Genomic DNA, 27,702 nt, shown 5'->3' with positions numbered 1-27,702 from the left:
TGTTTTGAATTTCAAATTTGTTCAGATTGGATAAACACTGCATTCTTTTTTCAGTGCGTCTCACATTGTTCCACACCTTGTCTGTCTCATTACTTCCATTTCCTCTTTCTCCCTTCCAAGTAGTGTTGGACCTCCTCAGTGGGAGTTAAAAGCCTGCTCGGCTCTCTTCTTTTCTTCTCTGCTCATTTACATATGAGAAAACTCTATTTGCACAAAGTACCACTTTTTTGAATTCCTAAACTTTGATAGGCACTGCACCTGCTTGATAATTCTGTATCATTTATATAAAACACTTTTTGCTCAAAAATTTATCCAAACCTGTTTTTATGCAGTGTTTTTCATTTTGCCCTTTTTTCAGTGTTTTGTATTTGCTTTGCTTCTGAGTGTGTTTTGCTGGCCCTCAACCTCGTTTTTGTTTTCATAATTTAAGCACAGAGGCTTTTTAAACTATAATACATGATAATGTTATTATCATTATTCTTATCATGTCTGCTGAGATGAATAAGTTTTGTGGTTATCATCTTTTTCATGAGTCCTCTCCTCCCTTCTCTGATTTTAAACAACAAGCCAACCTAGATATTTGGACTGCTCAGAGATAATTAGATGGAATTGCTGTGATTTTGATCCACGCGTTCCCTCTCTCCTTTACTCTCTTGCTGCAGCTGAGTGTGGAGCCTCCTCACTAGGACCAGAAGGTGTTCTCCTTTCTCCGAACTTCCCCTCCAACTACGATAACAACCATGAGTGCATCTACCGCATCATGACTGAAAAGGGCAAAGGAATCAGGCTGAAAGCTGAGAGTTTCTCATTGCAAGATGGAGACTATATCAAGGTATACTTGTGCAAACACGGCTGGCTTTCCCCAATCAAGTGAAAATTCCATAAATGTATAATTTTCAGATTCGCACACATACACAACGCACATACTGGATTATTCCATCAAAAGCTGTCTATATGCAAAACTGTATATACTTTGATACATATATTCTTGAATAGATTATTACATGTTGGGTTATATTTCAAATTGTGCTTGAAAAAACCCCAATATTTTAGTTGTGGATGCAGGTATAACCATAAACACACTCAAATAATGTGTCAAAATAAAATAAACTCCAGGTGTTTGTTGTAGTGACTACACCATCCCATAAATATATATGATTACAGATTTATTTTTAACATAGGCTTTGACAACGTGTTTCTCTCGTTGCTTCATTAGGAACTGACGTACAAGCTATTTGCGAAGCCTGCCTCTCTTTTTCCCAGTAAAATAACTGTCCATCTTGAAATAAAATAACAATTTAACATCAAGTTTATTAATCTTAATTAATTAAATTAAGAGTAAGAGGATTGTGAAGTCAGCTTACATATCTACATATATGCAAATTCCATTGCAGTTTTTTCTAAAGAAAGTCATGATATATGGCAGGCTCATCTTACAGTAGATATTTAATATTTAAACTATTGAAATATCTGGGATTTGTATATTCATAGATATCAAAGTGTATGGATGGTTAAACCAAAAGAAAATTACTTTTATTTTTACAAGCACAGTATATTGCAGATAAAAGTCAATAATATAACAAGAAATATCAAACTATGCATCCGTGACTTCACTTGTGCTTATTTTAATGTTCACCACTTCCTCCCTTTCCTGTGCTTCCTTAGTTCATTCACTCATCAAGAGGTGCAGGTACCTGCATAATGCTGAAACAATTTAGCATTGAAAACAAATGTTCGGGATGTACTATGTACACTTTGATTCCCCCGTCCAGTGAGTGAATGAATCTGCATTTCTCCTTCACCTCTTATGTCATTCCACTCAATTGACATTTTTACGTTACATTATGGAGCCTTCTTTTTTTTTTTTTTTTTGAAGGGGGGGGGGGGGCATTACTTTGCCAAAAATGGTACACAACACCCACACGCTTTTGTTCCAGCCATGCACACCTGGTCTAATTAAGGTGTCAGGGAATGTGTATCCCCTAATTAGACAAGGTGTGTAAGAACAAGGCAAGAGGAAAAACATGAACAACAGTCGGGGTTTTGAATCCTTGGCATACCCTGTATGTAGTTTAATTGTATTATCAAGGTTTGTTCTGCCTGTTAGACGAGTTAAACATGGTAGTAAGAGGCAATAACATCCCTGCAGGGGGTTATTAAGCACGTTCTTCATTAGTGTTGGTTGGGCTCCTGCTGTAGTGGCCATCCAGGCTGAGTTCATGGGAAACAAAGGCACAAAAGGATCAGTCCTGCCTCTATTAACCCTCTAATGAACCCACCCCAGTGAATTAATGTACTTGAAGGTTGGCTTTTTTAAACATTGGTAATAATAAATGGACCTTTTTCACGGCAAACAAGTCAATATTTCACACAATACATGCTACGTGTAGCATGCCTCACATTTTTATTACAGCAATACACCATATTGACTTGTCATATACAGTGTCAGCTGTAACTTGACAAGATGTGTTGCAGTTGAAGACACTGGGAGGGGCTAAACGTTTGGTCTGTAGTGTATGGTTTTTCTGAGTCTGCTGGTATGCTCATTCATTTCAAGCATTTGTAAATGTTTCAATATATATTTATAAGGAATTGTCTGATGTGTTTACATGTTATAAACTTGGGCGAGCATACTTGTGCACTACTGAACTACAAAGATAATTACAGATATTTCCAAGGCTCATTTATTGTAAGAAGTCTTTACTGTGGAACATGTGGCTACTTACATGTCAGTTAGCAGTTGTGTGAGCTGCTTTACAGTCTGGATGCTGTCCTGCAGACATCGTCTAAAACCATTTCTATTCACAATGTCTCTTAGCAGTATTAGGCCTGAGGGCATGGTTAAGCCAGTATGTGGTTAGAGTGTGTTATCAGTCTTAGGCCTGTAGCACTGGCTGAGCCCGTCTGTGGTTAGATTGTATTAGCAGGGTTTTCCCTGACTTTTAGAGAGGCTTAACGTCATTGTAGAAGCTGGAAATGTTCCCAGTGGGATAGGTATTAAAAAAAAAGGAAGAAAGAAAAAAAAAAAAATCCCTGTAAGGAAAGGAAAGTGACACCAAGATGTTTAACAGATATAAGCATGTTTAAATGTTGCCTTTATATTCCATCACATCACAAAATGGTATCAAAAGAAGCAGGGGAGCCAGCCTCCTGAAGTTTTCTACATCCTTTCCATCCACACACACACACACACACACACACACACACACACACACTCTCTCTCTCTCTCTCTCTCTCTCTCTCTCTCTCTCTCTCTCTCTCTCTCTCTCTCTCTCTCTTTGTAGTTTCAGTTTTGATGCTTGAGATCCTTAATCAATCATAACAAACAAACTTTTAAATTCATTGAGAAGAAATATTTTTTTCCAGTTATTCCCCCTCCTTATACAATACAACTGTTTCATTAGAAGAATGTACTGCGTGGTGTTACATACAGATTAAATACTGAGTGAAAAATACCATAATTGTAATTCAATACAGATTGGACCACAGTAGTTAGACATAATAATGAATAGCCTTATGTATTATTAAGCCAATGCAGGTATTGAAGTTGGTTTATTGTTTTCTTGCACACACAGCTGGAATAATAAAAACAGCTTTTTCATAAAAATACCTTATTAAGTTACCACAATGTGAGAAAAATGTGATTGCTTTGTACAGTTTTATTTTAGTTAATTTTATTTGGTGGCGGTGCAGACATTTGGAAACAGCATCAGTCTTTTTTATACAGGCTTTGAATTAATATGAAAGTCAAAATGTTTTTTATGTTTTTATAATTTTGAATTTGTATTTTTATTAGTCTCATGAGCTTTTACGCACTCTGACCAAAAAATATTTAAGCCAATCTGATCCCTCAGGTTGGCTAGAGTATAATTACTTCTGGGTTGAATAATATGTCAAACTAGTATGTACTTAATCTTTCTTTGGCTGACTGCTTCAGTATTCTTACTCCACTATGTGTAAAGAACAGCAACGTTGTCTCTCCATTTTCATAAACATAACAGGTTTCCCTACTTTTTTGCAATGGACAAAACAGCCAAATGAGGCTTCGAGCATGGCTATTGAAGTTTATCTCATAAATTATGAAAATTTCTAAAATATAAAGTAGTAATTAAGATAGCAGATGTGATGAAATGATCTGTGCTATTGTTATCTTCAGGGATCATTTTAAGGGAAATTTCTGGTAAATTACAACATGTATGTTAATTATAAGGCCCCCCCCCCCAAAAAAAAAAAATATAAAGACAAAAAAAATGCAGGCATCACAGTGCAAGCTAAAATGAACTGGAAGGAAAGCCCCAAAGTGCCACTTAGGCTAGAAATTAGCCTGCCACTCCCCAGGCTGACAGTAATGGAGCTAATTCCTGTTACTGCAGCTGAACACTCTGAACAGAAACTGTTTGTTTGACAGCTCCAGCCAGCTTGAGGCTAAAATTTCCTGTAACATATGAACCAGCTCATTACAATTCATCTTGCTATTGGCTACGTTTTTCACCCTGGCACTGTCAAAGAAAGGGCTTAGTAAGCTCAATTTCCCGAAATAAATTCACCTAATACAGTGCTTGACCAAATTTACCCAGATTTAATTCATCCCTGAAGAAAAAAGAGAGAGCGTAAGAAAGAAACAAAGTGTGCAGGATTTGTTATGAAAATAGAGGTGGAACGAGAACATGCAGGAAAGAGAGAGAGAGAGAGAGAGAGAGAGAGAGAGAGAGAGAGAGAGAGAGAGGGGGTGGCAGATGGTGACATGGTGATTTATGAGCTGCAGGGCTTTTCATTAACCGTACTGAGTTTTACTGTAACACAGAGAGGAAGCAAAACAGAAACAGAAAGCAAGAGGGACAGACAAACAGACCGCAAGAGGCAAATTTGGGGGACACTGAGGGAAGCTGAGGGGGAGGAAAATGAGAAGGAAAATGAAGTTTAGTGGATCCATGATACTGATACTGGGATGCCATTTCACAATGTCATTTGCCACATTATGCTTTCCATCACAAATACATACTCCGATGTTCTGTCACTACATGTTTGTAGCGAGTACAGGTGTCTCCTCTGACTGGCAACACTTGTAGAGATAGAGCAGTACATCGCCTTCGCCTGTTTTCTTTGGCATCGCCGCCACCTGCAGACCTGTCACCACCGATCTGTGGAAATGTCACAGGCTGCCAAATATAACCATGAGCAGTTCAAGCACGAACAGTTCACATTTATATCCCAGCTGGGAGATGGTATTATGAAGGGTTTCAGTATCAAACACCACCTGTAAGCTTGAAAATCTCCTTGACAAGTTTAAAAACAATCAAAACAGTCTCTGCGGTGTAATGCCCTTCTCTATTCTTCATCTGCATGCTTATTATGTTACAATCAGTATTTTCAGCAAAATATCCCAAAACATGGCTAAAATACACAGCCTCTATTTGTCACTAGCACAGTTTGCATGTTTCTATGTTAACTTACTTTGGTACCAAACAACAAATGTAATCTGTTAACTGCAACAAAACTGTATTTAGTTCCGTGAAAACTAAAATATTTAGAATAGTGCGAGGACATTTAGTATGAGAAGATACACATTATGGATGTGATTTTGCTCATTAACCCTTCAACTGGATATTCTCCTAAACGTTCTTGTGTTGCCAAGTTGCAAAGATCTTCCTGGCAGCCATTACTCCACCCTCTGTTTTTCCTCGTCTCACAGGGCTTATTGAAATAAATGGCTTCCAGCTGTTTTGTGTCTTGTTTGAGTCTTGTCTGTATGAGTGCACAGTTGCAGGTTGATGATTATATTTCCAACAAGGAAAGTGGAACCAAAAGGAGATATTCAGTTCATTAAGCTGGCTAAAATGCTAACATCTTTTTTTTTTCTTTTTCTTTTTCTTTTTCTTTTTCTTTTTTTTTCATTATGATTATGTATGGAAGGAAGAAAAAAGAATACTGGCTAAGTTTTGCAATGTTAATGCAGTTTTCATATTGCTGTAAATCAAATCTGTCTTCACTTTTGTCTTTTCACTCTGCTGCTATTTTCACCTCATCTAATATACATGACAGCTTCTCAAACCAAGTAACACGCACAGGAAATTACTTATTTGTAACACTGTGTTTAGGTAACAGTACAGAACATGGATACTGAGGTTTTGTCGCTTTATGGATGATTCCTTGGAAACACGTTATATTTATTGTTAATGGTTTCCTCTGTAAAATTAATCCATGTTATTAGCATAATTCAAAATCAAAATATACACAAAGATTTGGAGCACTCATTACAACCGAAGACAACCCAAAGTGATACTCAAACCTGCTGCTTCCTCCAGGTGCTATAGACAAGCATTTAACTGCAAAATTCAAAGTAGGTTTGTACATTCTCACTCACTTTTAAACAACCAACACCACTTTAAAGTAAGGGAGCCAATTTGTTCAGCCACCATAAAAACCCTCAACATTTTGTTTCTTTATTCTGGAATTATTGCCAACTTGTAGAATTTGAAGTGCTTTCCAAGGTCCACTGTGATGCAAGGCTTAGCAAAGAAAAATGTCTGTTCTTTTTTCCCCAGACCAGGTCATCAGTGCAGTGTGCACCTATGTTCAGTGACATTCTCATTATTTATGGCACTTCAAACTCATGTTTTTATTCATGCTCTGCAACCCTGTTCCTGTGTTTTGATTGGCAGGTGTATGATGGAGAGAACACTTCATCCCGTCTCCTCGGAAACTTTACACGTGATGTCATGATGGGTCATGTCATCAATAGTACGTCCAATCACCTGTGGCTGGATTTCAACAGCAATGCCTCGGGAACCAATCAGGGTTTCCGCCTCACATACACGAGTGAGTTAACTTTCAGAAATGATTTGAAACTGAGCAGTAATACAGAGTGGATTCCTTTTATATTTACTTTTAGTGTGGCTGAATAAAGAAGGCACCCCTGTCTCTCTCTCTCTCTCTCTCACTCACACACACACGCACACATTTTTTCACAACCACATAAATGATAATTTCCTCGATTTTGAGTAGAGTAGCTCATCATAGAGGTCCTTGTGAAGAGATGTTTTTAATTGAAATCTAGAGTGGTAGTAATTGTGCTGGATTGCCCTCTCGGATATATCCTGCATTTGCATTGTGTCTCAGACAAATGTTTCTTGAGTGCTGCTGTAGATACGAGGACTGTACAAAAGTACCAACAAAACTGCGGAGTCTAATCAATCTCAGCCAGCAAATAACAAGGCTACTTATTTCATACTTAACAGCTGGAAAGACCCCAACAACCAGTTTTCCAAGTAATGTCTGTTAAAGGCATAGACTGTTGTTAAAAGTGGATGTAGCTTCCTGGTCTGAAAAATGAGGCCAATACAGAAGTGGCATGAAGTGCAACACCACCAAATTAGATATTAGGCCTCAAAAGGGGGCGTGTCTATTTGATTGACAGGCCTGTGGTACAATCAGGTTTCGACTTTAGGTTGGAGTGGTGTAATGTCCTCAGTTCCCCAATCAGATTGAGTCAGATCGACCGCACGCTCCTCCCCAGCTCGTCCAAATGTGGTCAGTACTGCCTTCAAACTCCTCTAAGCTGGCAAGATGGAGACGGATGAGATGTCAAACTCAAGGCTTCATAACGGCAGATCACAAACCAATGGGTGACGTCACTGTCGGTTTCTGCTGGGTAAAAGGCCAGAACAACAGTAGTTTTCCAAGTATACAGAAAAAGAAAGTGAGCGTATGAATACTCAAAACACATACACACACACACTGCACACACTGCACACACACATTTCAATATCTTCCAAAGAATGTGTTAAGAGGCAAGACTAGCTGCTGTGTAAGTCAAAGAGGCTATTAAAGGAGCATTTATCTGCAAGTCATTAAAGGAAGGTGAGAAAGTGACACATCTGGAGTGGAAGAGTGACTGGGCAAAGGGATAAACCAATGAAGCTAGATGGTATATGGGTACTGGATGGATGCTCTGTATGTCAGTGAAACCATTAGACAGCCGTCAATCTGCAAGTCATTAAACCGAAGAAGGTGACACCTTCTTCAAAGTTCTGCTACAATAGATGGGTTTATGGGTAGATAATAGAGATTGATAGAAGGCTGAAAGAAGAGAAAGCAGTGAGAAGCATCTGGTCAAGAAAGGCAGCAATGGTCTCTTGAGGAGGGTCAAGGACTGAAAACAGCTTTAATACTACACATGGTCAGAGGCTATGTTAATACAGTAATACATATTCACAAAACATCTGCTTAAACCATTAACAGTTAAGGTTGACAGAGCTGAATTACTATCGGTTTTACTGAAAAAGATGCAGGAAAGGTTTTATAGTTGTCAACAAACTTCACATGTTAACTTGAACTAAAAAAAGTTGCTGGCTTTGTGAAAGCTTTCATTTCTGCAGACTGTATATAAAATGGACGTTGTCTATGGGTCTGAGAAGTGAAACCAATGAGCAAGTGCCTTAAAGTGCAATACCACTGAGAGCCATTAGGGGCTGGCTCCAAAAAATGTGTAGCGCCAATAGACTCCCATTCAAAAAGCATCAAATTCTCTCAGGAAATACAAAGTCACTACAATTTTTACACAAGTCATAATAGTGTCATCAGCAGAATTCACTCCTTCTGATAAGTGCTCCAGTGATGCTTCTGAAAATATATCCATAATTGTTTCAATATTAGAAGTATATTATGGGGCATGCCTGGTTTGACTGACTGGCCTCTGGTATAGGTGGGCGGGCAAAATGTCTTCAGTTCTCAGTTACATTCACCCATTGCTTCACCCCAGCTTGTCCAAATATGGACACATCTGGCTCCACAAAACCAAGATGGTGACTGCTAAAATTCCAGAGCTGAGGCTTTAAAACTGCAGTTCACCAACTAATGGGGGAAGTCATGATGGGTTGCCATTTGGTTATTGCACAAGTCTTTTTGAAGGGGTAAACTGTGATTGGACAATGAGTACATCACCCAAAGATCAAAAGCATTGGTGGCATTTGCCATATCAAATAATTTAGCAACACTCTGCCAGAAAGACATGAACTTTCACTGACAAAGGCTCAATTCATGATGAAATTTTTTTTATTAATTTTATTTAATGTATTTGGATAACATTAAATCTCATTGCTGAAGGACAGTCTTTCCAAATGTCTTCATGTTACTAGGGTTTTAAGCTGTGGAAGTTACTGGACATATATGCGGCTGCAGCATAGTTCCTAAATAACATTAAGCTTGTTTTAATGTCAGTTAATTTAAATCTATTAAATAAAATAAAATTAGATCAGAATATGTTTTCAGAAGTTGTCACACCACATGTTTGCTCATACTGTATACTCCATCATTGGAAAAAACAATTAATGATGGCGTCAAACCCACTGTTTGTCGTCCATTACATGGCAACTCTGACGCCCCTGATCTGAGAGAGGATGTTCGGTTCATAAGAAGCTGAACTACGGGAAATAAAATATGTTAGTGACATTGTTATGTCTTTTGTTTATCCATCTGTCCTAGAGGCAGGAATGTTTCTTATTATTTGTTACCTTCAAATCACAGACACACTATGTATTTGTGTATGTGTGGGATGTGAAATTATCATATAAGGTTTTTTTTTCCACAATTTTATATATGTACCTCCTTGTGCTTTTGACTACCTTCACTTCTATCATTATTTTTCAGAAAAGGGAGAAGCGCATGCATTTTTTAAATTTCAGAGAAAAAAGAATGAGTAGAATCTGTAGAAATGTTCAGTAGTTTTTACTGCAACTGTCAATTATGGCTTTCAGCATTAACAGTTTGCTCAAACTTGAAACTTCTGCACAGAGTAGTGGGACTCGGAAAGAACTGAGTGACCTCAAGTCCACTTGTGCAAAAATAAACCTAATTTGTATGTATGTACACACCTGTGTGTGTGTGCCTTTGTGTCTCTTTCTAGGTTTTGATCTAGTACGCTGTGAGGAACCAGGTGTCCCTAGTTATGGCTATAAGATCCAGGACGATGGTCATTATGCCAACACTTTTGTCCTGTACTCCTGCAACCCTGGATACAGTCTCTATGGCAGCAGTACACTGACCTGTCTTAGTGGGGACCGACGTGTCTGGGACAAGCCACTTCCTTCCTGTATCGGTTAGTATTCCAACACATGAGTAGATTACACTGTCTGTCAATAATTCAGAATTACAAAATCTGAATTATTAACTGAGGGATTTTTTTTTTCATACAATTTAATGGGAAATATACCACAGAGAAGTAGAAGTCTGTTACTAAGCTACAGCAGGAAGATTCAAAAGAGAGAGTGAGTGAGCAAGTGATTGACTCAACAGAGGTGAATACTTTAAAAAGAGCGCGTGGTGACTGATTCAACACTCAAGGTGCTCTGGGTGTAAAAACAGGCCTCGCTGATCCATCAGCCTGAGCACACAAAACTATCTGCGCCTGGACAGCAGCTTGTCACCAGGCATGATATCTTAGTGCACTAGGCTTCTGTGTATTTTAGGAATTGCATGGTTAAGGTGCAAAAATAGGGGATGACTGTCTGAACTGAACTTTGATGAATTTGTAATGAAAGCCAGATAACTTTCTTGTACCCTGAAGGTGTGCAAAATATTTTCTGCCAAGGACTTTGACAGAAGCCACAGCTTTTTGTTCTATTCTCAGCATGAACAATAAATAGAATATTCTATCAAGAGAAAGTGAAGGTCATGCAATGTAAAAACAAGATTGATTCAACTGAAATTGTTCTTACAATTTAAGGTGAAATAGAACCAAGTAAAGCTATCACGGCGTTCATATATTTAATATACAACGCAATGTTTATAACTGCCTCCTTACTTTCCAAAGTTGAAATAATAAATTTCCTTTGCCTGGATGCTCTTATGTCAGTGTATATATAGATTGTGGCTATAATTCCACCTGGAGCTATTCAACTTTTTTCATTATTGAACTAATTTACGGCATACCCACTTCAACTGTGGAGGATGACTGATTATGATAAAATATTATTCTGGGGAATAGGAGTCAGATTTCAGATAATTCCTATTCAGTCTTGAAAAAGAGCCACAGTGCGACAAGAAAAGGAAAAAGTTATTCTAACAGTGAAAATGTTTCAACTCCTGTTATGCACACTGCTTTATAAAACATCACAATGCTGTGAATCTTATTGACTCAATGAGGAATATGAATGTGATGAAAACATACTAAAGATTGGGACATAAAAACAATAAGTAATATCAAAGTCATATCAGTTTTTTTGTTTAAATAAAACAACACTGAAAATAGTATTTTATGGAGTGATCTATGAGAATGGCCTGAAAGCACAATATGATAATCAGCCATCATGTGAATGCTACTGAGCAATCAATATTAAAAAAAATTCCAGCCAATTGAAAAAGGTTTTTCAATCGACATAACTCAACTATATTTGAATATGTTTAAGGTTTTGAGGTAGATGAACGGCCAGAGGGTAGATTTAGCTTTAGTTGGCACATGGCAGCTTTTAATTAGGTTAGAGAAACGTTTACCAAATGATTTAGGTGCTTTGACATTGGACTTTTTTCACTCTTGCTTATGGACCTGTGAAAGTCATTTTGTGATTTTGCTTTAGCATGAGCAGCTGGTCATTCTGATTCTTTATTTTCATTCAGCAACCACCAGTGAAGCATGAACTCACCATTTGTTTATTTGTATTGTTTTGAGCGAGCTTTTAAAATCCCTTAAGCAAATTTTCAATTGTTAAAGTTCATAATTTATGCTTGTCCATGAATATTTTGTGGCTTTGCATATTTTACAAATTAAAACACTTTCCGTGTAAGTATTTCTACCTTGTTGGGTAGAAAGGGCACATGGCACATGTTCATTTGGAAATCCCTCCTGCTGAGCCAAACCATGTGTCTTTGTAACCTGCCAGTACTCCTCAGCTCTGTGAGATGGGACATAGCCTGATGTGGTTGCTAATGGCAACTAAAAAGAATGAATGCGAAAAGACATGTGCTGTGAATGTATGTATGTGGATGTGAATGATAATGGGTATGTGTTTTTTGGCTGGAATTGGGTACAACTGTGTGTGTGTCCCTATGTACCTCTGGAGTCAATCATTAATTTGTAGCTGCTCTGTTGCTGCCTTATTTCAGGTAAGACAGTAACCAGGAGAATACTTGCTGCCAGAGCCCTGGGCTAACTACCTCTAGAGCTACTTTTGTATTGTTCTCCTTTTTTTCTGTCTGTTGAGGTGTTTGTCTTTCCGCCTCTTTGACTGCCTCCGACTCTGTCTGTCTGGCTCGCTCCTGTATCTGTGTGTATTAGCATGGCGATCAGGAGATGGCTTTGCCTCAGGCTGTTTCTATACCGTCTCTCTCTCTCTCCCACGTTCAGTCAAACAAAGTGGTGGTCTACTTCTGTCGGACTCTTTTTGCCACTTTCTCTCTTTCCCTGTTCATACAATAAACCTGTCTGTCATCTACATGTGTGTGTGCCTGTTATTCTCTCTTTCTTTTTCTATCTCGGGAAATTGCAGTTGTCAATGGCCCAGCCTTACTAAATAACGCTTTCGTTCTGTCTTCCTCTGCCTGTGCCTCCCTTGATCTTTACCTGCTTTTTATGATAAAACGAGGCAGAATAGTTGCTTTTCCTTTTCTGTTCTCAATCACCAGGGACTGAAACAACTTGTTATTGTGTGTGCATTTTACATATGCATATGCACTTTCGTAACTGCATAAGAATTTCCAAGTGTGTTTCTGGCCTTTTGTGTGATTGAGTGGTTATCTGCTACTCCCGTTGTGTTTTTGTTCACACATTTGTGTGCATTCTGCCCAGGATAATGCAACTGCAGTAGGTCGTCATGGGTATTTCACATTGTAGGGCTGTGTTTATGGTGCCTGCTTAACTCACATAAACACACAATCCACACAGATCTAAAGCCTTCTCCATACCAAACTGTTTCCTTATCGGCAGTGATTTCTGGCTCAGTGGGCTACCATGTATACTGTGTACTACCATGATGACTTCAGATATGCTCCCAGCCTTTTCCCCTGCTTCTTGCTAGCTCCCCTGTTCCTTCTCACTGAAAACAATACAAAAATAACACACAACTCGGATCTCTCTTGTGAATTCCACAGCATTTATTTCTTGAGCTGTGAACAATATAAAGGAGATCCTTAAGGGAAAACAGCCATCAAAGTTACTCACCAACCTTGAAGCAAGAGCTTGGATAATTCAAGGTTGATTTAATGATTCAAGCATTTCTTAACTGATTCTCATTTAACTCAACCTTCACACCTCAGTGTAATTTACAGAAAAGTAGAGAGGCCGCCTCTTATAGAGATGAACTGAAATGTTAATCGGGCTGGAAAGAAGACAAGAAAATATGGTACAAAGAATGTTGATCTGTCGAGACATGGACATGCCTGGTGCTGGCTCAGTTTGGCTCTACTCTACTCAGTTTTATGGATTTTGAATACCATGTAGTATTTTTGGTATCACCTCTATCCAGGTTCCAAGTGAGCTGAGCTGATAGTAAAAAGTGATGTGAAAACATCAAACAGTCACAATCACTGCATCATAGCATGCATGACAAAGGACATCCTGCAAAAACATGGCATTGTTTAATAGCAAAGCTACTACATTACAGTGACTTAAAACATTTTTTTCCACTGGACTACTAGACTATTGGCAACCTGCAAAACCATGCCGAGATCAGTTGAAGAGGTGCAGACATTTCTCTCTTTAGTTGTCGATGAAATGATCCAGCGAGTGCATGTTACATTTAAAATGACACCATGGTAAGTTTACAATGCTACATTAATAGGGTACTATCTGCACTGGTGAATAGACAGATAATAATTTTCTAATACCTGCCGATCCAATTCCAAAAACTAATGGTCAATTAATGGCATTTGGAAAATTGATAAATCCTAAAACATTTTCTTTGCAACTATGATTTCAGATCCACTCAGATATTAGACATATTGACACATAGGCCGAGAGCTGTGGCAGTAAAACTAAAGACCAGATTATATTTTCAGACCCATCGAACTGAGGTCACAGGTCAGGTTTCTTTCTGAATAACTGAGTGAACACCTCTAATTATGAGAGACACTGTAAAAAGTATAAACATGAATACATCATGTACAAATTAACAGGGCCGTCAGGGTTTTAGTTTCAGCATGGCAACGTAGGTAAATCAGAGTTTGTCTATCGGATTTATTTTCTTTTTTTGGTCACCCTATTAAAATTCAGTGACTCAAATTCTCTAATCTATTTAAAAGGTCATTGTTTTTGAGAAGGGTGGATTTCATGGCTGGAAGAGATGGCAACTGCATATGTAGTGACAGTAACCCTGCAGTAATCCCACAATAGGCTGCATAGGTTTGCCTGCAATCCTTGCTTTGTTAAATGCCCTGACGTTCCTTCTGTGTTTCATCTTATCAGTGTGTAGTAGTTTTGTATGTATGTTTTCTTAATTTTGTTAATATATAAATATGGGTATCTATTTCTGACTGGATATGCAGTACTTAAATCGTCAGTACTAGTAACTAAATTAAACGAGTGGGGGAAATGATGATAATCCTGTTGTCCCCTGTCCTTGTAGCGGAGTGTGGAGGTCACATAACTGGAGCAGTGTCTGGACGGATTCTGTCTCCGGGATATCCTGCTCCATATGACAACAACCTCCACTGTACCTGGACTATAGAGGCCGATACAGGCAAAACTATCAGGTAATTATGAAGCAGTTGGGTAAACACTTAAGTGAGTTATCTGGAATATTTTTGCTCTAAATTAAAGGACTGAATAAATAACACAAAAGAAATGAGTTCCCATGTGACAACAGCCTCCACTCTAGTCTATAGAGGTAAAAACTTATCAGACTGTCAGGTGGTAATATATTCACTAATGAGAGATAAATGTTTACTGTCAAAGCCACTGCTGTGTTGGGGAGTACAACACATTAGTCATTATGCCACCATTGTGTTTCTCAACACATTGTGACATTCATGTGTGTGCACGCACACACTTGCCAGTCTGTCTGTTCTCAGCTGTTCTTCATTTTATTTTTGTTGACATGCCTTTTGGTGAAACTGCTGTATTTTTGTGTTTGTTCAGCCTCCACTTCATCGTCTTCGACACTGAGATCGGCCACGATATTCTGAGAGTTTGGGATGGTCCATCTGGGCCGTCAGATGGTGGGATCCTGTTGAAAGAATGGTCCGGCCCAGCCTTACCTGAAGATAGCCATTCGACTTTCAACATACTCACACTGCAGTTTGACTCTGATTATTTCATCAGCAAGCAAGGATTTTCTATACAGTTCTCGAGTAAGTACCTTTATATCATAATCAGAATCATTAAAGTTTAATTCATGGTAGAGGAAACTCTGACTTCCTAAAAACAACTAAAAAATGTTGGGTGGTCTGCCCTACTTTATCCCCCAGATCCATTTATGAAGAAAAACCAATTACTGAATTAGCAATTATATTAGCTAATTAAAAAACTCAGCAGTCATCACACATATAGTTTCGTAGTTATTATATAAACCTCATTTATATGGGCTATAAGATCATTAATCCAGCATTAACGCTACATTTAACAGGATTTCTGAAAAACCTTTAGCCAAAGAATCAAATGAGTCATGTTAATATCTCACCTTGGGACCCAGGCTAACTAAGCACTGAAAGAGACCTCCAGAGAATTGTGGCTCCATGTTGCTCGTATCACGCAGGAGAGAAAACAGTGAGCGCTGCTTCATCTCAGGTTAGTTAACAGTAGAGTGAAATATGTCTTTGAAACATAGTTGTTCTGCGTTTGCTATTAAAGATTTTATAGATAAAGAACAAATAGGTATTCATTCATTTTGATGTTTTGGGGTGGTTTTTGGTCCATTCTGTTCAATGAATGCAAACTTTTGCTGCTGCAGTAGCTCCAAAGGCAACCTGCACAATAGTTGTGCCCTTTGGATACACAGATGGCCTTTTGCTATTTGAGTCACTGGATCCAGAAATGTGTTCGCTTCTTCCTATTAAGTCTCTGCCATAGCACCCAAATCTGTCAGAGGAACACTTAGTAAGAAAAGATAGATTCCGCTATAACAGAAAGTTCAGAACACCTTACCTTTACAACTGCTTGTTCACATCTACTCATCCACAAACACACATAGACACACATTATCGTGCTTGGTCACATTTACTACCTACACAATTCTCCATTGCATTGTGGTTCATATAAATCTGCATGCACACACTCCAACACACCTAACTGTCAGAATATTTTTTGAGCCATGGAGATTTTCAGTCATAAATATTTACATCCAATTCTTTCTTTTTCTCTTTTTTTTCTGCATCTCTCACATATTTAGTATTTTTCCCCACTCTGCCCATATTTACAACAATAAATATTTGCACTCACTAACATGCTAATCAAATCACTGTTATTCCATTACTATGGTAATGACTCCTTATATTTACCTTCATGCTGATTTACTAAAGCATAGAAAATGGTATTTACCACCAAACTAATTTATTTTAAGCAAGGTTTGGGGATTTATTGAACAAGTGTTGTTTAGGAGTGATATAACTTCAAACTTCTTTCGTTTTGACATCTGTCTTTTCTCTGTTCTTTGACCAGATGGAATAAACACTGAAAATATGTTATAACACTATGTTATAATCCTATGTTTGGCCATACACTGGAATATTTTTGCAAAAGATCATTTATAAACTCAGTTTAAATGTAATTCATAAGGCCAGTTTCAATGCAAACATGTTCCAGTATTATTTTGTCCAAGATGTGATCTCTAATTTTCACTGAATCTGACACTTCATGACTGATTGTTGAGTTTACTCTATAATGAGGTTTCAAGCAGTGGCGAATGCTGCCCTGTCTATTCTCTGGCAGATGACATAAATCAGTTGTTCCCAACTTTAAAATTGAATTTTGAAAAAGCAAAAGTGTTTATTTTTTTTACTTTCATGTCTCCACCGCCACGATTAATTTTGTGATCCCTTAAGAACCCCATTGATGTCAATGGCAGATAGGACTACCTTAAACATGACATATTACTCCCCATAGACAGCCCTGGAGAAAATACATAAATAAATGGACATTATACAATACAAATTTGTACATAAATTATGCAGTATTTAGATTATTAGTAATTATAGTATTGGTTATTTCACACAATATTCTTGGCATGTTTTAACACTGATTGATTTGATCAAAGCACTACAATATAAACTAGTGCACTAGTGCCCCTACAACCTGAAACCTCTGTACCTTAAAGCTGATTGTTGTGAAACAAGCACTTTAAGAAGCTTAACTCTACCTATCACTACCAAGCACACGGCTTAGCCTGAAGGGAGATCCAACAATAAAAAAAGAAAAAAAAAGAAGAAGAAAAAAACAGGGATCAACCATAGAGTCAGGTTGAGTGTGAGTTTTTACATGTATCGCCAGTTACCACCATTTCTTTTAATATTAAATAGAATAATTTTGTTAGTCACTGTCAGTATGATGACAGTATGCTCCATTAGGACTAGTGTGATGGACCGCTCTGTGTCTTGATACTGGACTGGTATCTCTTTACATCTGTGTTTGCTCTGGCCAGTACTGTTAATGGCAGCATTTAGCTCAGTTCCTCTTTCGCTATACCAACAGCATATCAATATTTGTCTGTCTTTCATTTTCGCACTCCCCAGCCACAACAGCAACGACCTGCAACGACCCAGGCATCCCTGTAAATGGTTCTCGATATGGAGACAGTAAGGAACCTGGTGACAGTATGACGTTCCAGTGTGACCCGGGCTACCAGCTGCAAGGCCAAGACACCATCACATGTGTCCAGATGGATAATAGATTCTACTGGCAACCTGACCCTCCAACATGTATAGGTAGGTGTACAGTGTCGCTGACTGCCAAACTACAAGTTGAATTAATTCCCACCACTGATGAGTGAGACCCTGTGAGTTGGGCGCTTTTATGAGATACTGCGTGCTAAAAAATGAGGACTAAATGTGATCAAGTAACAGATGTTACGATTTTTAGATACTGCCAGTTGTTCATTATTTGCTCTACATAATAAACCCACAATTCTCCTAAATTTGATCATTGTACAGCAAAATAATAAATATAAAAGATGATTTTCCACACTGGCAGCATGGCATTTAAGATCAAAGATAATCTGAACCAGTGTTGAAGATTCTGTAGGTTGAATAAACATTGAGCCCTGTTCGCGTGACTCAGGAGAAACTTTAAGTAATTTAATTCTGTTCTCACCTATGTGGCTGTGATGGACAAGTAGTGCAGGAGGCGGAACTGGGATGGTGAAGTATGTGGTCAGGGGAAGAAGGTGGAAGGAAGGTTAGATTTGTATCATCGCCGAAAGATGGAGCAAGCTGTGATTGGGTTTCCTGTCACAAAACTCAGAGCTTGTTAGCTTTTCTTCTCCATTATCACCACCATTGCACCCACCTGCTGCTTCTGGCCCAGTGAGCTCCACTCCACACTTCATTCTCACCATTGTGCTGCAGTTTGTTTTTCACTCTCCCACTTTCAGGTGTGTTTCCCGCCTTCATTTTCCTCCTCAGCTCCCTCTGACACACTTGACTTCCTCACTAAATGAAGGAAGTGACTTGAAGCCCTGAAACCTGGCTTATTCTGTTGAATCAGAAAATGCAGGAATAGCAGTCATTGCAACAGAAGATACAATCGATAATGTAGGGAGAGCTCTTCGGTTTCCTCACCACACAACCTTCAAATCCCCAAAACTTAGCCAAAAATAAGCCTGTAGTACACTTACAGATTGCTCTGCACATACTTTCCAGCTGATAGTAAGTTGATGCTGAACAATATCCTTTTATTGGGGTTCAAAATACAGTTCAGATCTGGCATGCACACAATATGACATGTCAAGTTAGTCAGTGTAGATGAATGAGGAAAATCAACAGAGATTAACATACAGGTCCTGAATTGTTGCTTTTTGAATCATTGGAGGACCCGTGTGAGGTATGACGTCAGCTGAAGGTGGGATGTAAACAATGTGCGCAAGCCGGTGAAAATTTCTGCAGCAAGTAAGCTCTATGTCAATGTTGACCACCCTCCAGCTTGCAACGTGGGACTGTAGACATTTTCCGCACCATTAGATGCCACAGCCTCCATTTTCTGTTGCCTTCTCTGTCTCTTTATCAGCCAGCAATACATGGAAGTCCTCCAGCACAGTTGCAGAGACCAGAGTTTACCTTGTAACCATAGACATGAAACACATTATGCTTTGTTCCTGATATTGTCTTTGACTCTTGGTCGGTGACCTCACGTTTTGTGCGACTGTAGATAAAATGTAGGGCTTAAAGTTCCTTCAATTTTTGCTTAGCTTAGTGCGTGCTTCCCTCTCCTGCACTTTAACCTCAAGTGGTGAATCCCTGGTGTTTAAAAACTCCCAAGATGAAACACGACCCAACTCTATACACAATACTCTAGTGTACAAGTGTGTTTCTGTCTCAGTGATTTGCAACTGTTAATGCCTTTGTTTACCTCTATTTCACTGTTGATCATCCATTCACACCCACCTGCCACCCCCAAGACACCTCTCCATGTTTCATAGTCTTCCTTCACGTCACCAAATTGCTGCTTGAATGCATCTTCCTGTCTCTGCTGCCAATATCTCTCTCCTGCTCTCTGGCTAGTTGTGGGATAACAGGACTGCTAGGGGTGATTTTCTCTCTTAAGTACCCCCAGCCCTACACTCTGTAACTAAATCTCACAGGCTCTCTCTGTCTCTTTTGCTCTTTCACCCTCTGCAACCACCTGTGGAGGTAATATCAGTGGTCCACTGGGAGTAATTCTCCCCCTTCTAACCAACCTCTGCCATGCTTCCCATTACTAGCTAACTCACTTCCACCCTGCCTACCTGTGGGGGTAATATGAGTGGTCGATCAGGGGTAATTCTCTGTCCAAATAACCCCGAGCCTAATGCTGTGTAATCATCTTTCTCATCTCTCTTCCCCTCACTGTTTGTCTGTCTCCAGCAACATGCGGGGCTAATGTCAGCGGTCCTTCTGGAGTGATTTTGTCTCCCAACTACCCTCAGCCTTACCCCCCGGGGAAAGAGTGCGACTGGAGAATCAGAGTCAACCCTGACTTTGTCATTGCCCTCATCTTCAAAAGGTAGGCCACCTCGATTTAAAGCATCGTGCTTTATCTACAAATATGTGACCACCTACCTTTTTTCTAACATGTATGTTTATCAGCTTTAAACTACAAGTGGTGCTTAGCTGCAGCTGTAGGAACACACTGACATTTTTATTTAATGGGTGAAGATTTTTTTTCACACTGTAAATTAAGTCAAAATAAGCATATACATTTTAAGAATTATTCGTTTTTTTTTTTTTTTAGTTTCCCTGAAAAATTATAAATAATTCACATACATAGTTTTAAGTTTAATCCAATCTGTTTCACTCTCAAATAGCTGTATGCCTTTATACATTCATATACCTGGGGCTTTTTCACTTTATTTTTAATATGAAAGGTGGCCCATGTTATTTTGGTGGAATACTTACGAGGTGTCCACATGGAAATCAAAGTAAACTCGTAAATGTATGATGATTCAGTGTTAATTTAAAATATTGCACTCAGGCTAGAAAACACAATGTATCACTGCCACGATGGCACCATGTTAAAGTACTGTGTACTGTATGAAACTAAAGCTATCATATCAAATGTTTGATTATGCTAAATAAAGAGATAAGTATTACTCTTAAAAAAAACAGTTAGTAATTATTGTTTTATATCAGTTCATGGTGCTGTCTTTGCAGTCATGCTGTTAAGAATCAACAAGGTAATTTATAAACCAATCTCTGTGGGGAAAATATAGGCATTACATTTGCCTAAAAGGCTACTTAAAATACACATCTAACATGATTTGAGAAGTGTGATGATTAGTTTGTGGTGAAATGATCTCTTTAAAAATCTACCGTAGTTTTTTTTTCTCCTCGATGGTCTGGGTCTTTCCCTGCATAAATCGTTGATTTAGTTGTTTTTATGCCTCTGCGAAGGCGACAGTCATAGACATAGAAATCATGTTTTCAGGTTGTCCTTCCCATTCTTGTGAAAGCGACACCTCAGGAACACATTATGGGAATTTGTTCAATTTTGGCCCAAATGTTCACTTGGACTCAAGGATTAACTGATAGACAAAAATATATACACTTAAACAACTTTTAGTAGATTCTTTCAAAGTCTTCACTACATACTGTATACAACGTATTATATGAGTCTGAACATGGATGTAAACTGCAACTTGTGAAGTTCTCAGAGGCTCCCAGTGGCGAGGTGCTAATTCTAGTTCGTTTTTAATTTGTTGGTCATTGTGAAATTATTGAAAGTGAATATATTTATGCAGAAAGTTATTGACTGTATGTAAAAAAAAAAAACAACACTATTTTGCACTTATTCTCGTTAACATAAGATGTTTTTAGATTCTTGTCTTGAACTGGAATATACAATTTATGTGTGATTAAAGAGGATTTCTGACCATTTCCGTGTTTTGTTTTTTGGTAATAGGACATTTTTTATTTACACTTTGAGTCCTCATTGTGGCTCAGTGGTGAATATTTTACAAGTCACAGTAGTTAGGGGCTCATGACGAAAGCAAAAGAGAAGAATGGAGCTTCAAATGTACCAAAGGAGATAAAAGCAAAGTGGACTTTCTCCAGATTGCCAAAGGAGAAAAAATGACCCAATTTTGGCTTGATGTTTTTTAGCTGGAGAGATAATTCCCTTCTGTTGTAAGACTGAGACAGTTTTCTTTGACATGTAATTAACTTATATTGATATTGGTTGTTTTGTGAATATTGTGTATAATTTCTTTGTCATTATTTTAACTTGCTAATTGTGTCTTTTAAATTCAGCTCAAATAGACTTTGTTTTGACCCAATTACTAATGGATCAATCATGTATTGTTTGATATCATCATTTGGGCATCCACATCCAAGTGACCCTTGTTTTATTGTTGTGCTAAAGGTACCTGCCGACACATGTTATTTAATTTGTAAAATAACCCAAAGTGACACCCTATCATCTATAAATGTACAGTTGCATTCTTGCACTTACAGTGCTGATAGTTTTGCAGCACTACAGTATATTTCAAAATTTGTAATTTAGTACTTAACAAACTAAAATATACTTTGTCAAGTTTGCTCTAAATTTGCCTAAACAGCTTAAGTATTAATAAACTCTTGTTTTATTTTTCTGGCATGAGAGACAATGGTGCCGTCCCATTTATTTGTAGTGATCTTTGTTATTTTCATGACATTTAGTTGCTTTAGCATTCAGACCAAGAATGTATCACTAGGGAAAAAAGGTATTAGTATGGATCATAAGGTATTAGCATGGCTTAGGTGCAGTTAAGCCCATTCTTCTCTAGATAAAAACACATAGTTTAAACTTGAACATTCTTTGCCCTTATTTTCACTTTTGTAATTATTACAAATTTATTCATTACAAAAGTCCTTTCCAAAAAACAAAAATCATTGTGAGTCAAATGAAATTTCACTGCTCTTTTTCCAAAACTCAGAAATGTCTGATGGTCTTTTTGTGTCTTGAAGTTAAGGAAAAGGTGATAGAGGGAGTGAACCAGAGAAAAGAGACATGAGAGAAGAATCCCTTTAATATACCAGATAATATGGCATTTCCTGCCTTAACATTAAATAAGGCAGGATCATAATCTCAGCCTGCTCTATCAGGTTTCCCGCAGAGTGCTTTTGTATTTTAACCTAAAAACCTATCAAACATGTTAACATGTTGCTACGTTGTACAGTGCATTATCACTAAAAACTGTCTCTGCTTTCTGCACAACTGTCTATTATCTTATGCACATGCCTGTGGCCTGAATGCACAGCTGTTAGAGTATTTGGTGATATAATACAAATGTTGCACGATAACAGCTCTAGTGCTCAAATTCTTTTCTGCTTCTTTATCAGTATTGATACAGTACTTCTCACTCTTTGTCTATTCCTCTTTATCTTTCTTTGCTTGAAAAGAACACACAAACACACATTGTTAAGTCGTACAACTTCCAACCAACCACTGAGCAGCATGGTTTTACCAGACAGGTTGGAGAGTGAACTATGCACACAATGAAAGCAAATATACAAATAGGTGTATAAATGTGTATATATGTACTCATCAGTTTCCTGTCATGAGGACCAGATGTCTTCACATGCTGTATGTATAGAGAGATGAGGAGAAGCTGTCAAAGTAAACCCACTGAACTTTAAAGACACATGCATCAGTAGCCTCTGCAGGTTTAGGCAGCAGGTTGAAAAAATCGGGGCAAATGTCTGCATGAGATTTACACAAAATCGCATGCACGGGCATGCGTAGGATATAAAAATCAAAACATATGATGTCATACAGTCTCAAAATGAGACAACAGGATGAATATTAAGAGGACACCGTACTGTATGACTGCTTTTTCAGCAGCTTACATATTCTTATTTTTCTAAAATCAGTAAAATCATGTTTCTCATAAGAAATTTCTGTCTTAAATTTAAGAAGAACAACAAGCATTCACAGTTTTTTAAACACATCCAGGAAATATGTCAAACATGTCAAAATGAATGTGAGAAGATTAGCAGAAGATTAAAAGAGCAAAAGCACAAACTAATTGACAGTCATTTATTTAAGCAGGTATTTAAATTCAATATGTACCACTGGATTGTTTGGAGATTTTGAGCACATACAAACACACACACACACACACACACACACACACACACACACACACACACACACACACACACACACACACACACACACACACACACACACACACACACACACACACACACACACACACGCTACAAACAAATTACATCCATTTTACTCAACTCCTAAATCAAAGTTTCTCTGTTTTGTTTTTGTATCCCAGTTTCAACATGGAGCCAAGTTACGACTTCCTGCACATCTATGAGGGTGAAGACTCTAATGGGCCGCTATTAGCAAGTCTCCAAGGCAACCAGGCCCCGGAGCGGATAGAGAGCAGTGGTAACAGTCTCTTCCTGGCATTCAGATCTGATGCCTCACTGGGCATGTCTGGGTTCGCCATCGAATATCGAGGTAATTAAACCTGAAAACTTTAGCTTCGAATGTACGTTTGTATTTTACCACAAGGTCACATTTAAGGTACTGAAATTCTTCAAATATATTGACCAAAATGAACTGCAGACTTTTGACTGACTATGATAATACAAGTATAAAAGGTAATGGTGGTTGTAGTAGCCTACAGTCACAGAAGTACAACATGAGTGTTACTGATGAAAGTGCGTAATATAGCAGTGGTAGTCATAGTAGTATAGCAGCAGCTGGAGTTACTGTAGTGCATGATGGTATACTACTAGTAATTGTGGTATTAGTAGTAGTGGAGTATTTGTAGTGTTCGTAGTACATGGTGAAAATTTTGATAATTAACTTCAACATTGCACTGTATAAAGGCTTAATTAAGCTGAAAACTAATAATAAGTACGATCTTGACACACAGATGAAGAATATTAGCTGGGATTGTTTGTCAGAACTAATCAATTCTGTTTTATGTGTCTAGCAAATAAAATATACTTCTATATATTATATTCTACTAGTATTCGCAAGTTTCTGTACACTAAGATACTAAACAATCATTGTCACTAAATTATATGTTTGTTAAGTGTAATGATTAAAATGTCAATACAGGAGCGCCTGATGTGCAGACTGGATAATATTTTAATCTGCCTACTCCTATTAATTCCCCCCTTACATCAGAAGTCCTTCTCAGCTGAAAGGGCATGCTGTTCCATGTCAGTCCATGAGTTGTTTACTTCCACAGAATGTGACTTATCCTGGTTTTACAGACGTTGCGTGACTGGGGGTGATTTAACAGCAATAGTCGATGTGGAACTTAGTTGTTCGACTGACTAGTGACTAGATCTGCACTGTCAAATTTTATAAACTCTTTTTACTCTTGTTTCTCTCACCCCATTTATCTCTAATTAAAAAAAAGATGATATCCTTATCTCCATGTCTGTCTCCTCACACTACCTCACACCTCTGTACTTTTGTCATTACTCACTACATTTTCTCTGCCATCTCTCTAATTAAAATACAGCCTTAATCATCTCCCTGTTTCACTTCTATCTTGCCCTCCACCTCTCTCTCTCTTGCTCCCGGGCTGTTTCCCTCTGTCAGACCCAATATCTCACTCTTATTGTCGATCACGGAAAAGCAAACAAGTTGGCCCAATGCCAAGTCATAAAGATCCAAGACAGTTTTTGACCATGGTTGACTCCTCATCTTTTATTGCTTTATTGCTTTCTTTTTCTTTGTCTTTACTCGTCTTTACCCGTATTTGTTTTTGCCTCTTCCATTGGAGGCAAATACGCATATTACAAGCAAACAGAGAAATTCAATATAACCTATATTGGAGGTCAACATATAGCAGCCTGGAGACTAAAGTTGGCCCAGAATTACCACCAAAATATTAAAAACTAAAAATGTTCTTTATTGGGTTACTTAAAACATTTAGAAATGTGCAGTTGTGACTGTTGGCTCTAACTATATATCTTAGTTCTTATGAAAATGAGAAAATAATTTTCAGTATCAATACCACCATGAAAATGTTTACATTCTGCACCACATGGGGGGCTATGGTGCAGTCCTAGGTGGTGATATGACATCTAATGCATTTGTCAAATGAATAAGTAACAGAAAAATAAGAACAGCTCACTTATGTTTGGTTAGTTAGTTTGTCTTTGTCAAGTGACACAAACACTCTCCACTCTTCACAGAGAAACCAAGAGAGGCCTGTTTTGACCCTGGAAACATCATGAACGCGAGTCGGACAGGTTATGACTATAAGCTGGGATCTCAGGTCTCCTACAGCTGCCACCATGGGTACACAACAGTGGGCGGGGATACCATCACCTGTATCATGGGGAATGATGGGAAGCCAGTGTGGGACAGATCACTGCCATCTTGTAAAGGTAAGAGACACACAGCAATGCAACCTAGATTTACCACGGTATTGCTGTCAAAACGCAGAATTTCCAGGGCAATGTGGTAACCAAAGCTGAATATTTAGATGCATTGTCCTCAGTTTCAGTCCAAATGGGAACCTTGCTTTCCCTCTCTCTCCCCTTATTTCCTGCCTGACTTGGGTTTTTTTAACAATGGTAAATTCAAAGTCATACTCATTGCTTGCTGTGCTACTGTGAACACCATTTATGAAGCAATGCTATGCAAGTTTACTGTATGATAACTGATTTATTACCTGCTTATAACCCTGCTTAAATGTTAGACTCACTGGTTCAAGACAGACACACATTGTGTGTGTGTGTGTGTGTGTGTGTGTGTGTGTGTGTGTGTGTGTGTGTGTGTGTGTGTGTGTGTGTGTGTGTGTGTGTGTGTGTGTGTGTTTTCCAAGTCAGTCAGGGATTGGAGGCTGAACTGTCTATTTGACTGACAGCTCAGCCAGGCAATGAAGTGACACCTGCCAAAGTGCCATTCACAGTATATATCAGTTTTGTGTGTGTGTGTGTGTGTGTGTGTGTGTGTGTGTGTGTGTGTGTGTGTGTGTGTGTGTGTGTGTGTGTGTGTGTGTGTGTGTGTGTGTGTGTGTGTGTGTGTGTGTGTGCACGCCTGTCTGTCTGCCTGTGTGCGTTTGTGTGATTTCTAAAGAGGCAGTGACCTGACCTAATGCCATGTGGGTAAAATATTCAGACAAGCACACAGAGCAGGTAGCACGACAAGGAAGGAATTTTAAAATGCACACATGGACAAATCACACTTACTTATACCGCCTGACACTTTGAAAAGGTTCAGTTGAAATCTCTGTTTAATAATGTCTGAGAGACAGTGAAGGGGAGGGGGAGAATAAAGATGGGATAATTGCACTCAGACTAGCTACAAAAAACAGACCGTAAGAAAAAAGAGCTCATCAAGCCACGAACAGGAAAGTTCCTGTCAAAGGAAAACAACTTCAGTCTGGTTTTGTTAAACATTTGGAGACCTGCATCTGTGAGGAAATTACTGAAGTTATGTTGCTTTATATTTGGGATGAATCAACACATTGTTTCTGTGCATGTGAAGTAACTTTACAGGATAGTCTGGCTGGTCAACCACTCAGATAAACATCAGTGAGTCAACCATTTAGACATCATTTAATGAATATAATGATTATTTGGGTATTTGGTCTGGCTATTAACCAGCCAGTTATTTGATTGGTGAATAATATCCTTGCTGCATTTGTTGGATGGGTTCAGTGAAGTTTTCACTTTAACATTGATACATGGACATTTTTAAAACACAAAGCATCATTGTACTTTAATTTATTCATCATACTGAGTTCAGACAAAATACTATTACATAAGGATGCTATGCCAACATATAAAATGAAAAAATATATTGAATATCACCAATTTCAATTTATATTCTTACTTTTTGTTTTGTTTTGTGATTGACCCTTAGTTTTAACAATGTTAGCCCTGCTTATCACTGGACAAGTTGTTTCCTCACAACAAGACAGTCCTGAGTTCTGCTCCTGCCCTTTCAGTCATCCAAATGCGTGGATAGATCTGCTGAAGTTTACGTCACCTGCACAATAAGGACTATTCAAATAGTCAAAGCAGAACAATTTAACTAAATCCAGTCCTTCCCAGTAATCTTGCTCTTTTACTCCCTCGACTCCTATTGCACATTGAATTTTCTCACCACATAGTTAG

At 38.3% G+C, this 27,702-nt stretch overlaps 1 protein-coding gene across 1 annotated transcript in view; it reads left to right on the top strand.

The window, feature by feature from the left end:
- The window catches only part of csmd1a (CUB and Sushi multiple domains 1a), a 389,222-nt gene that overhangs the window by 276,002 nt on the left and 85,518 nt on the right, over positions 1 to 27,702 (top strand). Inside the window, exons 24-32 of the mRNA XM_069693686.1 lie at positions 663 to 832; positions 6,663 to 6,819; positions 9,905 to 10,096; positions 14,556 to 14,682; positions 15,068 to 15,279; positions 17,656 to 17,847; positions 19,981 to 20,119; positions 23,883 to 24,070; positions 25,771 to 25,965. Coding sequence (XP_069549787.1) covers positions 663 to 832; positions 6,663 to 6,819; positions 9,905 to 10,096; positions 14,556 to 14,682; positions 15,068 to 15,279; positions 17,656 to 17,847; positions 19,981 to 20,119; positions 23,883 to 24,070; positions 25,771 to 25,965 — 1,572 coding nt within the window. The remainder of the gene's footprint in view (positions 1 to 662; positions 833 to 6,662; positions 6,820 to 9,904; positions 10,097 to 14,555; positions 14,683 to 15,067; positions 15,280 to 17,655; positions 17,848 to 19,980; positions 20,120 to 23,882; positions 24,071 to 25,770; positions 25,966 to 27,702) is intronic.

The sequence above is a fragment of the Brachyistius frenatus genome, unplaced genomic scaffold (genome assembly GCF_029030835.1).
Source record: "Brachyistius frenatus isolate BFR_SWC_R1_liver_20210118 unplaced genomic scaffold, ASM2903083v1 Contig_15, whole genome shotgun sequence".
NCBI classification, from domain to species: Eukaryota; Metazoa; Chordata; class Actinopteri; family Embiotocidae; genus Brachyistius; species Brachyistius frenatus.
This window is presented reverse-complemented; position numbering and strand designations above follow the sequence as displayed.